This window comes from Periplaneta americana, chromosome 2, assembly GCF_040183065.1.
Source record: "Periplaneta americana isolate PAMFEO1 chromosome 2, P.americana_PAMFEO1_priV1, whole genome shotgun sequence".
NCBI lineage: Eukaryota > Metazoa > Arthropoda > Insecta > Blattodea > Blattidae > Periplaneta > Periplaneta americana.
In genome coordinates this window covers 149,385,550-149,403,657 of record NC_091118.1, presented here as the reverse complement: position 1 = coordinate 149,403,657, position 18,108 = coordinate 149,385,550, and the positions used below count along the sequence as shown (strand labels likewise).

Genomic DNA, 18,108 nt, shown 5'->3' with positions numbered 1-18,108 from the left:
AGTACCTCCTCCCAAAGCGATCATTGAACCTAGCCCTCCCACATACCACTTGCGCAGAGGTCTTGTTCCGCCTTTCTATTTGTATTGCCTATTGTAATTGAGTCTTTGTCCTTTTATAAATAAATAAGATTTTGACTAACAATAAAGATTGTTTAAATAATGCTAGCGTACAAAGAAACTTTAATATGGATGAATGAGTTCGGTTGGTTTTGTGTTCATATTAAAGGTTTTGCTCGCCGGTGCGAGGTCTGAGTTTTGTCCGATGCTGTACAACGACAAGTGACGTGAGGTGAGGAGCAATAGTTCTGGTATCAGGGTCGACGCCCGGTATCCATCGCTCCCCTATCGCACCTCCCTCAGAACCGGTCCAACGGGCAGATTGTTAGGAACGGTCATCGCACAGACAAAACCTCCCGAACCCGCAACATCTCCTCCAGTTGCCGACTGCGCCTCGAGAGGACCACAGGTGAGTGTTCCCATTCCTCTTACTCGCCGCACGGTAACAGTTATCTGCCGCCGAGCTATTTACTTTCTCTTACTGTCACTTCAGCGTGCAAAGACGTGTCAAGCAGATCAAGTGTAGCATTGTCGGGCAATATTTCTGAAGAACAGGGGCTCCTGTGGGTAGCACTTATTGTAAATTAATCTATGCTCACACTTGTGCCTCTCCTCTTCAACACAGATGCTGAAAGTGCGTTTAAAATTCAATAGTAGATCTGGTAGGTTTTAGCATCTTAAAATAAAAAACATAAACTGAAAACTCAACTCAATTTCAAAACACACACCTTTTTCGTCACAATCATGAACACACCCCATCACAACAGGAAACCAGAAGATAGCGCGGTATCTCCACTAGGCTTTGGTTAATGCAGAACAAATGCACCTAAAATAGCGTTAATTAACTGTAAGTTAAAAGTATAAATTGCTGTTAAAAATATTGCGTTTCTTCAACTTTATATTTCACATTTTAACATACTGTTTGTTAACACTCTGTTAGGACCAGAGATTCTAGAGTTTAACCATAACCTATAAGCAAGTATGGGCTCAATTCTGTTTTCTGAACTCTGACAAATGCGATTCTCGCTTTTTTTCCGTTGTTTGATTCAGAGAGGACAGAAGTCTTTCTATTCTCTCAGGTTTGATTTCTGCTTCTTTCCGTCGTCTGTATCACAGTAGAGTGGAGTGGCGTATTGGTATTGCTGGAAATTGAAAAGACTAGAACAAAAAGATACAGTGGGACTAATTTCTCTACGTGCGTTCGAGAGAAGCCTTCTGCTGGAAATAATTTCGCGGTATAAAACAATTATTGAGAAAAAACAAACAAACGAATCTACGGTGAAAAGGAAAACTGAGGCTTAGCAGAAAATAGCCTATATATTTGTATCAACTTCTGTTCTGTCAAATCACAGTAATCATCCGCTCTGTTTATGTATTCATGGATATCATTTTCTAAATAATCAAGATATAAAAGTTCAGCATCTAAGACATCAGCCATATTGAATACTTTTATGCTAACAGAGAGTTAAATGATTTAACTAAATGAAATTAGACAGTTAAATTAACATGGATTTTAGCAGCCTGTTAGTACTAACAGCGGTTTAAGAAATGCTTCTACTGTTAAGTTTACAGTTAAAATGGAATAACACACTTTAAAATTTAACAAAAGTTGAAGAAACCGGGCCCTTGACGTCGAACTAGTCAGCTAAAGTAAATCATAAATATTAACATAGTAAAGAAATTGAAAATTTAATCAGTGATTTTATAAGTCTTAAAAGTATACAGAAAAATGAAAAAATAACACTTTAAAAAACAAATTTAGCACTTTTGTAGCGTTTTCGACTGGAACATTTTTTTTTATCGACAGACTGGTTTAATAAATTCAATGTCATCAATATATTTTAACAGGTACATTTTAAAATTATTGAAAATAATAAATAAATAATGGAACATATAAAATGTCAGTGATATGGTGTATGTTAAGACACATGTCAAAACAAATGAAATGCTTTTATCGCGATAAATAATGTTACTAACAATCACCGGCTACCACTTACAACTTGTTTGTAAGTGAACAATGGGCCTAAAGAGATCGCATAGACAGCTAATATTCTACCACCACCACCATACAGATTAGTTGAAATAGCGGTTCAGATACCAAGAAAGAGGATATCGCCTAGGTTATACTTCTCTGCTATTCATACTGTAAAAGCTCGCTAATAACGTGAAGGAGTGAACAATCTATTTAAAAAAGTAAGAATCTATTTGTGGCGGGGCCTAGATTGTGATTTTTTTTACGAAAGCACAAAAATGTCCTTACTTAGTTACAAATGACTTTTAAGGAACCCGGAGGTTCATTTCCGCTCTCACATAAGCCCGCCATCGGTCCCTACCTGAGCAAGATTAATCCAGTCTCTATCATAATATCTCACATCACACAAATCCATTTTAATATTATCCTCCCCTCTACGTCTCGACCTCCCCAAAAGTCTTTTTCCCTCCGGCCTCCCAACTAACACTCTATATGCATTTCTGGATTCGCCCATTCGTGCTACATGTCCTGCCCATCTCGAACGTCTGGATTTAATATTCCTCATTATGTCAGATGAATACAATGCGTGCAGTTCTGCGTTGTGTAACTTTCCCCATTCTCCTGCAACTTCATCCATCTTAGCCCCAAATATTTTCCTGAGTACCTTATTCTCGAACACTCTTAACCTCTGTTCCTCTCACAAAGTGAGAGTCCAAGTTTCACAACCATACAGAACAACCGGTAATATAACTGCTTTATAAATTCTAACTTTCAGGTTTTTTGAGAGCAGACTGGATGATAAAAGCTTCTCAACCTAATAATAACAGGCATTTCCCATATTTATTCTGCGTTTAATTTCCTCCCGAGTGTGGCTTATAAACTGTTGCTCCAAGATATTTGAACTCTTCCACCTTTTCTAAGGATAAATTTCCAATTTTTACATCTCCATTTCGTACATGTTCTGGTCACGAGACATATCATATACTTTGTCTTGTCAGGATTTACTTCCAAATCTATTTCTTTACTTGCTTTAAATAAAATTCCCGTATTTTCCCTAATAGTTTGTGGATTTTCTCCTAACATATTCACGTCATCCTCATAGACAAGCAGCTGATGTAACCCGTCCAACTCCAAATCCTGTGCTGTACGTTTTACCGAGACACATTTTAATTAATCGAACTAGTTTCTTGAGAATACCAAATTCATTAAGGATATTATATAAAATTTCTCTCTTAACTGAGTCATATGACTTTTTCAAATCTATGAATAACTGATGTACTGAACCCTTATACTCCTATTTTTTCTCCAATATCTGTCGAATACAATGAATCTTATCAATAGTCGATCTATTACGCCTAAAACCACACTGATCATCTCCAATAATTTCATCCACATATGGAGTTGATCTCAAAAAAATATTGGATAAAATTTTGTACGACACCAATAAAAGTAATATTCCTAAAAAGTTACTACAGTTAGTATTTTCCCCCTTCTTAGGTACAATAAAATTATGGGCTCCTTCCATTGTTCTGGTATAATTTTCTTTTCCCAAGTAGCAAGTACAATCTTATAAATTTCGCTAGATAATACGTTTCCACCCTCTTGTATTAATTGTGCTGGAATTTGATCGATCCCTGGAGACATGTACTTTTTTAGATTTTCTATCGCAATTTATACTTCAGAATGTGTGGGTTCGGGTATAAATGGCTCAGCAGTTTGTATTCGAATTTCGTCCTGATCATTTCTATTTGGTCTATGTACATTTAGTAGTTGCCCAAAATAGTTTTTTCATCTATTCAGTATTGAATGTGAGTCCGCAAACAAGTCTCCATTCTCATCCTTGATCACGTTTACCCTTGCCTGATATCCTTCCTTAAATTCCTTTATGCCCTTATACAAATACCTAAAGTTTTTATTCTTAATATTTGTTTCTACCTCAGTCAGTTTTTCCTTCAGGTACTCTCACTTTTTATTGCTAAGTATACGACTTGCTTCCCGTCTTTCATTGAAATAATTATCTCTATTCGCTTCAACTGGATACTGTAAGAATTTCAATTTTGCCTTTTTCCTTCTTTCTAATTAGCATGGGACAATATTCATGAAACCACGGTTTCTTTTTCTTAGTTTCATAATAACCTATGCTCTGCTCACCTGCAATTTTGATATTATATCTGATATTTTCCCACATGCTATTAACATCTAACTTCTTCTCAACTTCGTCGGAATTTCCTGAAGTGGCAAACGTATTTGAAATTTCGACCTGATAATGTTGCTTAGTTTTCTCGTCTTTTAATTTCGGAATACTGAATATCCTAATATTAACTTCTTGCTCTACTCGCCAGGCTACTGATAGTCTTTCTCTTAATTCTCCAGTTACCAAATAATGGTCGTTCTATATAATGTAAATTTGGCTCTTATTTCGCTGAAACACATAATTTCGCATTTTTTGCACATTAAAAAATGTACAATAATAAACTTAACATTACTCCTAAACATAAAATTATTTATTTTGGTAGAATTTGGGCATATTTCGGCCGCATTTATCGTAACTGCGAAAATTTACCATCTTTACTATTAGAATACTTAAACTCAATTTGCTTATTATTTTAATTATGTCACAACATATTCTTAGTACTTACGTCACAGTTCCTCTCATTGCTGTGCATACATCAACAATGTTCAAGTTTGAATTTGTTGATCTTTAATAAGAGGGATTATTATTATTATTATTATTATTATTATTATTATTATTATTATTATTATAATTAAAAAATATCCCTTACCAAATTCCCCTTTCCCGCATTATTTTCGACTCTCGTAGGTTGTTAGTATAATGACATCCGCTATACGACTGTCAAGAATGACGTTTAGTTCAATCACCGCCTGCTCGAACGCATCCATTCATCCGTCGCTGCTTATACTGCCTGCTCATTCAAAGGTCAAACATTAACATGAATAGAAAAAAATTGTCGCTAGGTGGCAGCTTCTAACGGCCAGTGATGTCGCTTGTGGATATAGATCCTATGCTTTATGTATGTAGCATTGCCTGCTCGATCGCATCTTATGTAAGCAGCCATAAGATGCGATCCAGCAGGCAGTGGTTTGTAGTATGTGATTATTATTATTATTATTATTATTATTATTATTATTATTATTATTATTATTTTGTTTCGCGATTCTAATAACTTCGTTAATTCATTAAATCCTTTGCCCTTGAAAGAAGAAAAGGGCTTATGTGACAAAATTAAAAATTGTTTTCAAGTTAAAATTGCAAATTAACTACTAGTATGACATTTTATGGAACTTGCAAGATTAATTAATTATTTTTGTTCTTAAGAAACTGACCAAGACCTGATCTGTTCATATGCAACCAGTTTTTGGTGTTTACAAAAAATAGACCTGTATGAAGTTTTCAGATAGAGAGTTTTGCAACCAGTCAATTAAAAAAAAGTGAACAAGTGCCCCAGGAACTTACGCTTCAGTGCTTTCCGAGAAGAGAGTTTCTCCTAACAAGAAAATCGGGAAACTTTTTCTATGTGGAACTTTCCTACGTTACTAAGTACAGGTTTCACGAATTTATCCACAAGAGTTTCTGATACAAGATTCTTATCGTTATTATTCCTAACACACTTCAGTGTCATACTGACAAAAAATAGATAGAATAACATTTTTTTCTCATACTTTGGAACAGACATACGGATGAACATTGTATATTTGGTGCTGCCATCTACCATTCAGCGAAAATATTGTTAGAATCGTCTTATGAGCAGGCAGTATAAGCAGCCATCGGATACGTTAAAGCAGGCGGTGAGTTTAATATATTTCACCGATATGGCAGAACGCTTGGTCAATTATGTCATCTTTACCGAACGAAATAATATATTCACATGACATGTTTTGTTGTGAAATAATACTGATCGATTTAGTTAAGAATGAAATTACTTCTGTCAGATACCAAGGCATCTCAAAATAAAACAACAATAAAAATAATATTTCTATTCTATGAAAACAACATTATTATGAACATTTTTCAGTAAGTCTTGGAGCTACTATATTATAGCATGGAAAAGTGACAAGTTTAGTGTTATCTCAACTCAAGTAGGATACTGCGACATATTATAATGATAACATTAATTTAAGTTAATGCGTTTAATTCTCGCACCTAGTTATCTTGTCTTCAGTTTTTCGTGATATATGCAGATATGTCTTCATCTTCCAGCCAAACGAATGAGTATTGTTTACATCCTTCTGAACATTATTTTACAATACCTTATTTTAAAATTAAATAACATTCAATTTTTCTCCCGAACATATACAAGCTTCCATTTTTATACGTTTAGAAATTAGTATGTGTAATATTTAATAAGAATGCATGTCCTGGTTTTTTAGTTATGTATTTATAGTGAGTAGCCTGTTGTGTTGTTCCTTGACGGTTAAGAAGCAATATTGTCCCGAGTCCTGAGACATTTGTTGTTTTATTTTTAAAGTTCAATTATAATTTCTACATTTCAAGAAAGTCACTGACATGAGGAAAAATGCCGAAAAAATTCTGCAGGTTACAGTTAGGGCATAAATGGAGGTATATTATACTATACTTCGGGTCTCTGCACATATATTTTATATCATAATCATGTATGAAGTATAGTATAGTATTCTATACTCTCAGAACTCAGGAAGTTATGTTGATAAGTGGTCGAAATGGTCGTAAGCCGAACTTACTGCATGACTTTTGTCATTTGTAAAGGTACTTTCCAGTGTTGTTTCAAACTGAAATCCTCACGACATCGCATGTTCATTAAAAGTTGCTCTCATAGGACCCTAAAACTGGACTGAAGGAAAATCTTACAAATAGAATTTCACAGATTAGATTACGTTTATAACTATTATGTCAAGCATTTTCGAAACAAGAAGTAGTTAATATACTTGAATAAATACTTCTCCTTACTACTCTAATGTAAGAATTCATCCAGTTTGTTTCCCCTATCAGGCTTCATCCTCTGAAGATGTGGATCCACAATCCGCCCATCGTTTAGGAGATCTTCCTCTTCCTCTCTTCCCATCTGAAGAAGTGTCTGTCTGGGCAGGGCATAGTTGCGCCCCACGGTCAGATAAAATGCAAGAGATAAAAAAGGGTCCCTGTTTTGTGGGCATAGTTGCGCCCCGTTCCCATCAGGTAGAGAAAAGGGGATGGCATAGTTGCGGCCCGATGAAATAGATAGAGAAAAATACACTACGGAAACTCGAGCCTCGTAATCAACCAACCTTATTGATTTCTTATGCGATTTAATATACATTATCGATACCGTTAAATGAACACCATGAAGTTGGCAGTATTTTATTAACTGTTTTTCTACTGTTTATGCAATGATTATCGATAGCCTACCGTTAAAATGAACACCATGAAGTTGGCAGTACTTTATTAACTGTTTTTCTACTGTTTATGCAGTGATTATCAATAGTCTACCGTAAAAATGAACACCATGAAGTTGGCAGTACTTTATTAACTGACATATTCAAATGAGTGAGCCGTTGGAATATGGGGGCTTAGCAGTCTTTGACATTTTATTAATAATTTTCACACCGTCTGTGGCGTATAGTGAGGATAATTTAAAATTAATGTCAAGTTTAGTGAAAAGGGTAAAGAGTTAATAATTCACAATGGTTCTAAGTTTCAATTTTCGAAACCCTGTACCGTAGGGTTAAGATATCGACGTAGCCTAGAAGCCAAAAATGCAGTTCATTTATTTGTGTGATTGATAAAAAAGTGTTATTTTAAATAGTAAAATTGATCATATGCTAGGCCTATCTAATTTCAATGCAGCTATCACTGTAATATTTGTAAGTAATTTGTTTATATTATGACAATCACTTTCGTATGTATTATGTCCATCGGGGCACAACTATGCCATGTCCATTCTGCTACCTGATTTCTTCGGGGCGCAATTATGCCATGCCTAGGCCTCCCAAATGACTGCGGGGCGCAACTATGCCATACCGGTCTGTCTTCTTTGGTTCTTTTCACCATACTACCTGTCTCCAGTCTATCTATATTAGGCATGTCCAAGGCAATGGGTAGCGCCGAATCACTGCTAAATTCAAGCCACAACACTTCAATCTGTCGGTCTGGGTAGCGCGGTCGGTAGAGTGTCCGAGGTTCGATCCCGGCCCAGGCCGATGACATTTAAGTGTGCTCAAAAGCGACAGGCTCATGTCAGTAGATTTACTGGTATATAAAAGAACTCCTAAGGGGCAAAATTTCTTGCGTGTCCGTTTAATGAGTTGTGATGGAAACGTGAGTTGTGAGCATTGAACACTGTAAGAACAAATATTTCCTCCCTTAACCCCTTCCACTACCCCTTGCATGACAGAGCAACGATGGCATCAGTGGCGCTTGTATCTTCGTAATATCTGTATCGAAGTCGAGTTATTTCGTGACGATTGTGAAAAAAATTCCGTTCGCAATGGGAGGAGAAATTTTTGCTTCGAAAATCTTTATTATTTTCATTTCCTCGCGACACACTGGTTAAAAATGGTCTGTGCTTTTAATGGGTTGAGGGAAAACCCCGGATAAAACTCACCTATATAACTTGTCCTAACCAAGATTTGAACGCTGGTCTGCTCGTTTAACGGTCAGACAAGCTAATCGAAGAGTCTATGCAAAGAACTAAAGAAGCAAGCAGCACAAAATTAATATCAGGATTCACGAAAGATTTTATTGACGCAGCAAATATTTTACAGTCGAAAGTAAACAGAAGTTAGATCAATTTTGAAATAAGTAGCAAAAACCAAAGTTGAGACAATGGAAACTAGACAAAAGCTGAGAACATTTGAAATGAGAATTTTGAGGACTATCCAAGGAAAAACACTCTTTGACAGAGTACGTAATACAGAAAATGGAGTACATGGTAAAATGTAAGGGACCACTGAAGTTATTAAAGGCAGCATAAATTAATGGAAGGCACATTCTGGAGACTTCAGCACCATTAGCACTCCCCCCTCCACCGTGACTGTGACTCCCCGCCACTTCCAATAGCTACTGTAGGCTACTTATACTGTGAAATGTAATTAGTTTCAGAGGAAAACATTTGGCAACGAAAAGATTTTGTACGAACCTACCGGTATAGTTTTAAGAGTTTTAGGCCTAATGATGCCGCTCTTTATAAGATCAACACCGTTAATATAATTATATCTTAAGAACAATGTTTATAATATGAAAATTTGTGATATAACACACCACGCAAGATAGCAAAGAGAATTTAGTTTCAAATATGACCACTAGATGGCTGGAGCATGCGGAATTTCTGTCACACGAGATTGAACGATCCTAGAAACAGATGAACACTGCGAAATACGATTTCTCCATCCTTGAGAGTAACAGGTGTTACGACGTACGCACATGTCAAATACATTGTTTAAAATTGTACATGAAGGTTCGTAAGTCAGTTCGATTGCCATACGCAGTCTGCAATTTTTTCATTATAAAATGGAAATAGTTGTGCTAAATTATGTATGTTAAATTGTTTGGAACGTTAGTCGATTTTAAGACAACTGAACATGGAATAAAGATACAAGTATTTGTGGTTGTAAAGTAGGAACCGCCTGCTTGAATACATCCGATGGCTGCTTATATGCCTGCTCATTCAATGGTCAAACATTGACATATCTACCGGGTTCGATTCCCGGCAGGGTCAGAAATTTTCATGTAAAATTTCTACCTCGGGACTAGGAGAGATAGCGGTGCACAACTTGTAGTCACTAGATTGTGCACCAATATGCCTGGGTTAAATCCCAAATCTCTCCGCAGTGTATATGAAGAGAAGGCATATGTCACTGTTGATAGTGATTCGTCTGTCGGATGGGGACGTTAAGCCTGGCGGCCCCTTGGTGCTATTCGACAGGAGTAGGCTACGTGCCGGCACCGGGTTTCCCCTTCTCCCTTACTCATCTTTATCATCCTGACTCATTCCAGACACTACACTTACATACACACTCACCCTAGTACACGACATATCTCTCCACAGATACACATCATGTACAGTGTGACCCGCCGAAGCGGTGTACAACTAGAAAATGGGTCACAGTTCTGCCATCTCGTATTGTAATATGAAACGTTACGATACTCATATCGTAAATAACTATTATTTCACACTATGTTGAATTTCAAACTTTTGCGTTCATGAGAAAGCAAAAAATGGAACTACACGCTTTTATTATTATTATTATTATTATTATTATTATTATTATTATTATTATTGTTCAGTAGCCTAATCTTTATATGAAACAACGAATCAAAGTCAGGATAGGAGTTGAAATATCAGAAAGAAGTGAAATAGGGAGAGGAGTACGACAAGGATGACCTTTATCACCTACCCTATTCAACACCTACTTGGAGGATTTAGTGAAGAAATGTTTTCAGAACATGGGAGGAGTGATAGTAGGAGGAAGGAGAATAAAGTATATAAGATTTGCTGCTGATATGGCATTGTTAGCAGAAGAGGAAATGATACTAAGGGATATGCTGCTGGAGCTAAATGACAGCTGTGAGCAGTATGGGATGAAGATAAATGCAAATAAGACAAATATCATGGTCATAGGAAGAAAAATAAAGAAGGTAAACTTGAGAATTCTAAATGAGACAGTAGAGCAAGTGAACAGCTTCAAATACTTGGGGTGTACTATAAGCAGTAACACGAGCTGCAGCCAGGAAGTCAAAAGGAGGATAGCAATGGCAAAGGAAGCTTTTAATAGAAAAGGAGCATCTTCTGCGGACCTTTGGAGAAAGGACTAAGGAAGAGACTAGTGAAGTGCTTTGTGTGGAGTGTGGCATTGTAGGGGGGGGGCAGAAACCTGGACATTACGACGAAATAAAGAGAGTCGACTAGAAGCATTTGAAATCTGGATATGGAGAAGGATAGAGCGTGTGAAGTGGACAGACAGAATAAGAAACAAAGCTGTATTGGAAAGAATGGATGAAGAAAGAATGACACTGAAACTGATTAGAAAGAGGAAAAGACATTGGCTGGGTCACTGGTTGAGAAGAATCTGCCTACTGAAGGATGCACTGGAAGGAATGGTAAACGGGAGAAGAGTTCGGTGCAGAAGAAGATATCAGATGATAGATGACATTAAGATATAAAGACTTGCCCAAACACTATAAATAAATGAATATTATTATTATTATTATTATTATTATTATTATTATTGTCATGCAATATATGTATATGAATATAGCACAGTAATAATCACCACAGAATCTCGACATCATCATTGTCACAATATATAATATTAGACGATTGACTTCGTTTGGCTACTTTTTAACTTTATTTTTTAACTGATTTCTCTGGTTCATAATTTTTAAGAACAAAAAATGAAATGCATGAACAAAATCAGCGAAAACTTTGTGACATGTAAGTTAAATGCTACTTTCACAGGCTGAAACAATGGCGTGGCAGTTAGCGGCACTGCTGGCTACTCTCGCCGTAACGGCAGTGTTGGGATTCGACCCTGACCTAGAGATGCAGGAGGCTCCGGACGAAGAGGCGAAGGCGCGAGAATATCTGGAGTACCTGGACAAGGAATTTAGCGAGAGAGCCACAAAATCTGCGTTGGCGGAGTGGGCGTATGCCTCCAACATCACAGACGAGAACTTAAAGAACAAGGTAAAAACATAGGGCCTACATACATACAGTAACTATATTATTCGAAATGTATTCCAGGTTTTCATAAACTCGTTATATTTTCTTTCTTTCTTCTTCTTTCCCTTTCCTTCTTCTTCTTCTTCTTCTTCCCTTCATACTGCATTTTTCTTTCTCGAAATCTCTTCATTCTCTCCTCTTTTAGTTTCGTATTTTTCTTTTTCGTTTCCTTCGAATTTTTCTTCCCCTTCACCTATTTGTTTCTCACTTTCGTATTTCCTCTCATTTTAAGTTTTTGCGTCCCCTTCTTCCATTTCTGCACTTTAACCTTCTCTTTAATTTTATACTTTCTTTTCATTCCTTGACTGCCTCCATGGTGTGGTGGTTATTAATTAAGGAGCGGATTCCTATGTAATTAAATATTCTTTTTGCGTGTGATAAAACACAATTAACAAAGTTAAAAATTCCGAACATGAAGTTTCAAATTTAAAACCCGAATTTTATTTCCCATAAAAACACATATTTTCACCAAAAAATTATGTAAATACATATTTTCAGGAAATCTATTATAAACACATAAATCTTGGAGTTTTTTTACTTAAATAATTTTTTACGAGAAATTTTAAATATTTTAAAACTAAACCAATTATATCACTCAGAAGTACGTTATCTTTTTTTCGTTACTCGCGTTAAATTTCGTAACGCCAGTACTCACCTGGATTACAATGGTAATCCACATTTGTTTTTGTTTGCAGACATGGTTTAAACATTGCAATTAGATTTAAATGTTAAGAAATATATTGTTTTCAGTTATTACAGTAATGAGAATGGATATGTTACGCATAACGGAACGTATTAAATATAAATATTAATAATGAAACGTATTATAGTACACAAATTGCATTCAAGTGACATGTTTACATAATGTTTCCACACTGGACGTGTCTATGAGTCATAATTTATTGTTGCACCATAGTTACGAGTTAGTTCACTATCATCATAATTATGTAGGTTATCTTGAATTGTTGCTCATTCGCTGTTTGAAGGTCACCTGATCTCTTGATGTAAACTCTCCCACAGGAAACGCAAGTTCACTACTGCTGACCTTTGTTACGTCATATTTGATAACTAAATACCTCACTCAGGGGTGTAGCAATGAAAAAATTCAGGGATGTAACAATCATTCACACTTCACATATAATATTTTACAGATGTTTTTGCAGTTCAGATTTAACGCACATGATAGCCTAATCTACATCTGATTCAATTATCTAAGTAGGCCTACGCATTTCTTCCATACAGTTCAAACAAATTACATGTTTAGTAAGTCAAAGAAAATAGAGGCCAGCGTCGTGAATTTCTGCTTACATCATAGGCTGAGCATAACTGTTCCAGGACATTCACAGCACATTTAGTTCTATTATAAAATGATATTATTTCATGTTTCTAGCTGCCTCCCGTTTCCTCATCCATTGCCTTATCATAATGCATGGTTGATAATGCTAACAGTGTTTTTTTTCTTTGGTACATACGAAATAATTGTGCAGCGTTCATTGAATCCAAACAATGTACTGTTAACTTGCCTGTCTTAGTAGTTGTGAAATGAGGAGGGATTTCTCTTTTGTTTTCTTTCTATGTTCCTACAAGTATAATTTTGTCATTTTCTAGAAGATCTAAACACAGAGGTATGTTCATGAAACAGTTATCGGTGGTCACATTTCTTCCTGTTCCTTTGATGGGATGAACCAGCCACTTCACCACTGCATGTGCACTGTTACTTCGGTGAAATGGACAGTCTGGTTGAATACCAGCATAAATTTCGAAGTTATGAGTGTAATATGTTTTCACATCCACCTTAGCAAAAATTTTGATCCAACATTTTGTTGGTTTAGTAGGTATATACTCTTCATGGGACATCGTCCTCTGAATGCAACCAACTGCTCGTCTATAGTTACATATTCGCTTGGACTATAGCACTTTTGTGAGTTCTGAACAAATAACTCTAATACTTCACGTATAGCAGCCAATTCATAAATTTCTTTCCTTTCCTTTTGTCATAAATGTTATCAAAGAGTAGACATCGTAACAAAAATTAGAATCTATTGTAGGTGATTGTCAGGTAAATTGACTCTATTCCTGTGTCATTTTTATCCCATAGTTCTCTTACGTTCAGTCTTCCCGATTTCAAGGCGCCAGCAAAATACAAAATACCCAAGAGTGCCTCAATTTCTACGTCATTTGTTAATTTGCAATCTCTGTCACGTCCGTAATTACGCTTCACTTTTTCAATACAAATATTAGTACCCTTACAATTACATTGATTATTGTCTGATCAATAAAGCAGTCAAAACTCTCTGTGTGGGTCCGCGCAATTCTTGCAACCCTTTTAGGGCTCGATAAATGAATCACTATATTTTGTGCTCGTCTTCTCCCTCGTTGAGCTACTGGTTCTTCCTGCCAAATTGTAGTCTTTTTTTCTATCCGTATAGCAGTTTCCATCATTTATAGACATTAGTCTTTCATCATCACCACCACCACCACCACCATCACCACCACCACCATCATCATCATCATCATCATTGTCTTGTTCTGAATTAGAATCGTGAACTTCATTCTAAAGATCTCCCCTGTTGCTTTCATCATCACTTTCACTTTCAATGCCATCATCCATATCTTCATCCAGCCATTTGCAAATGTTGTTTGTAGTTTCCGTACCCATTGGAGCAAACTGCGAAGAGAATGGAACGATGCCACACATTTTTTCATAAACTTACTGCATTGCATCACTTATAACCATATTAAAAACTATTTCACTTACCTGAACAAAAAACTGACGTCAGTACTCGCGTGGATTACAATGGTAATCCACTCGGAAAAATTGTGCATCACTTTATAAAACTTCGTATAACTTTCCAAAGGGTTGCGACAAATACGTCTAAACACCAGTAATGCCTCACTTAGACTGTGACGAGAAATTGCATTGACGCTCAACTACGCAGTGCTGCAGGCAGTGACGTAATAGAGGATTAAATATCAGTGGATTACTATTGTAATCCACGCGAGTACTGAAGGGTTAAGAATTCTTGGTTGCTTCGTGTTTCTAAGCGCTGTGTGGTGTATCCATGATCCATTTTCGTAATAGTATCGCCACAAGTTCTGAGAATTGCTAGGCAGCATATCAATGTTATTATTAGAGAATAAATTAACATGGACACATAATTAGGAATGTTTATTGTTGCTGAAGATGATTTCATTCCACGCTTTGTTTGTGAAACACAAAAGATAAGAGCTCATGTATGAACATTATATTTTAATTTAAACAAATCTCTCGCCTCTCGCAAGGCAATAAATATTATCTTGTTGTGATTCCCTGTTATCGGGCTTCGTCAATCGTTATCCTTCAAGATATACTGAAAGATGGTTGTTTAAAAACGATGTGGCTTTCCTATTAGCAAATCTAAGCTTTTTGTGTGACACCATAAAAAACTCGAATCATCTAAAAACCTGTTGTCTGAAACAGGGAGGTGCGTGCCGTGGAAATGAAACTAGACTCGCTACTAGGTTCAGAAGTACAAGTACTAAGGGACAAATTCCAGAATGTGTTTGGCAAAAACAGTGGATATAAAAAAAAGTGTGAAGTTGCTCAAGTATTGGAGGGTATGCCTGTAGGTGAAATTGATGGTATTTGTGTTTGTGACATTCCTCTCTTTAAATATGCACGTCTGACGTCCTGTGATGTGAAAAGATCATTTTCACTGTGTAAATCGTTGTTCAGAGATAATCGGCATGCATTTGTGACGGAGAATTTGGAGATGATCTTTGTTGTTTACTGCAATTCTCGGCCAACTGCTAGCACTCAAGTGTGGTTGGTGAGTACGTAGTAAAATTTTTTTAAGCTAAGTAAGGTATTTTTGTCATATTTAAAAAAAAAAATATTTCTTCATTTTTAGCAAATATTTTCGTACTTTTTAGCACATAAAAATAAATATATTTACATTTTTAGCACATAAAAATCCGCTCCCTAGTTATTATGCTGGCTTCCAGATCTGGAGGTTTCGATTCCCAGGTTCAGTTCTCGAGGAATTTTTCTTGAAGAAGAAAAGTTCTCTGGGTGTCTATAGTCCGGAAATTTGTATTAATGAGAGTGTGCCGGGTTATTAATGAATCAGTATAATAAATTGGAATGGAGTAGCATCATCTGTACTTAATCCATTAATTTTATTACACGGAAGATTAATAAACATTTGTCTAACCAAAAATATGGATTACCCAACAAATTTAATTTATACAGATTTTAAAGTATTAACTATTGGAGAAATTAATAAATATAGTTTACTAACTTACTACCACAGAAATCAAATAAAACATAAATCTAATCGACATGAATATTGTACTCGAAGACAAAGGTCTACTTTCCCATTAATTGAGCCTAAATGTCATACAAGTGCAGCTCTTAAACATGGTGCTAGTTTCGGCCCAAGACTTTATAATTAAAATTACAAACCATTTTCCAAATTTGAAATATTTTAAAATTGAAGCTTTTAAAAAAGAAATTTATAAAATTATTCATGATATATATTATTAACAAATGTGTGCATTTCTTTACCTTTTATTTCTGTTGACTATATTCATGTTTTATTGAATATCACTGGCTTCTGACTGATTGTCAATTTTTATTAAATGTGTTTTTTCTCTCTTTTTCTCTTCTTTCTTTCTTCTTCTTCTTCTTCTTCTTTTTTTTGCTCTAGTGTGGTATTTATTGGTTTGAATTAAGTTACTTACTGTATTTAGTAAACTGTCCTTGTAAATTTTATGTTATATTATTGACTAAGATCTCACCGTACACGAGCCTGGCTCTTACGGGAGTGGCTAGAAACATTTTGTTTTATAAATTTAATTTGTACTCACTAGCTAGCTAGTTAAATAAAAAAAAGTATTCAAAATAAAAAAAAATAGAATGGAAGGTAACCACTACACCAAAATGAAACTGGTAATAAATTACAAGGAGAGATTTGAAAAATCTAAATAAGCCTATTCAGCGTTTTAGAGGAAATCGTGTTACTATGAAACGTTCGGCAATAATAACTCTAAGGCAGAGTGAGTATTCAAGACGATGTACAGTACACCCGTAGCAGACGTAAACAAAAGCAACTTCTAGCATTCGTTGCTCTCTCTCTCTCTCTTTTCAGGGTAGAAAGGAGGGGATGAGGTAATGTACTCATGGCTTAGTGATTGCAATTTTCAACGGAAATACGCATCTTTGATATCAGGAATAAATTGTACGCCCTAATAATTTTTAGACATGATTTGTCTTACATGAAATTAACACTCCTGAAAATAAGTCATCATAGCACACGATATTATTTACATGTAATTTTAGACTCGAAAAATTTGAGAGGTTTTCAATACGATTCCTACAATAAGGATGAATTCTCAATTTCGAAAACATGTTCTTTACTTTTGTCATACAGTAAGCCCTTCCTCTCCCAAAGAGTAGGATCTGTTTTAAGGTATAAGGCACATATTTCACAATTAACTAAAACTATGTACTTTAAAGTGTAAGCGATATGATCTGAATTAGAAATTACACGCTTCAAATAAATTGTATGACTGAAATCATAGGATTTCATATTTCTCTTCAACACAGCTCGCTGTATCGGCAGAGGCAGCCAAGTTTGCAAAGCAGCAATGGCAGGAAACCATCAAGTATCCCTGGACAACGTACAAGGATCCTGACATCAGACGACAGTTTCAGAAGCAGTCGGTGCTTGGATATGCGGCGCTCGATGAGGATAAATATGAGAAAGTAAGTGAACCAAGGCAGCACATCTTAGTATCAAGCACTACAAATCCGTTTACCAACTATGGTTGGTCAGTTCTGGTACAATTTCATTTTCCCAAATAGCAAGTACAAGCTTATAAATTTCACTGAATAATGCGTTTTCATGTTTTCCTGTTTTCACCCACTGTATGAATTCTGCTGGAATTTGATCGATACCTGGAGACATGCACTTTTTCAGCTTTTCTGTCGGATTATGCGACAATTTATTCCAAGAAATTTGTACCAGTACTTTTCGTATCATGTAATTTGTACCAAGCACAATTTGTACCGTGACAAATTCGGTACAGACTATTCGTCCCGGAAAATTTGTACCGTGAAAACATTTGTCCCAAGTAACAAGTACCAACGTAGTTCAATAATTTGGAGGCCGTAGTTTAAGCCTTTCTCTTTATATAGTACGGCTTAATGAATCAGTTTGCGCAATTTTCAGGTAAGTTTCGCTGTTTGTTTCTCCTACTTGCCTCATTATAGAACTATAAATTCATTGGACGATACTGCAGCCTCTTTAATACGTAACACCGTGGCGCCAACTTTTGGAAAACACTGGGTGGGTTCAAACATTTGAAGTATTAGTTAAATAAATCTCATAAGTATAATGATAA

The 18,108-nt window shown here is 35.8% G+C and overlaps 1 protein-coding gene across 5 annotated transcripts in view; it reads left to right on the top strand.

The window, feature by feature from the left end:
- LOC138694698 (angiotensin-converting enzyme-like) overlaps nucleotides 1–18,108 on the top strand; it is a 69,634-nt gene that overhangs the window by 24,067 nt on the left and 27,459 nt on the right. For 4 of the 5 annotated variants that reach the window (XM_069818687.1, XM_069818688.1, XM_069818684.1 and 1 more), the window contains exons 2-4: nucleotides 227–466; nucleotides 11,461–11,688; nucleotides 17,312–17,470. In XM_069818687.1, coding sequence (XP_069674788.1) covers nucleotides 11,470–11,688; nucleotides 17,312–17,470 — 378 coding nt within the window. In that variant the 5' untranslated portion in view covers nucleotides 227–466; nucleotides 11,461–11,469. The remainder of the gene's footprint in view (nucleotides 1–226; nucleotides 467–11,460; nucleotides 11,689–17,311; nucleotides 17,471–18,108) is intronic. The other variant, XM_069818686.1, reaches the window with a different exon arrangement.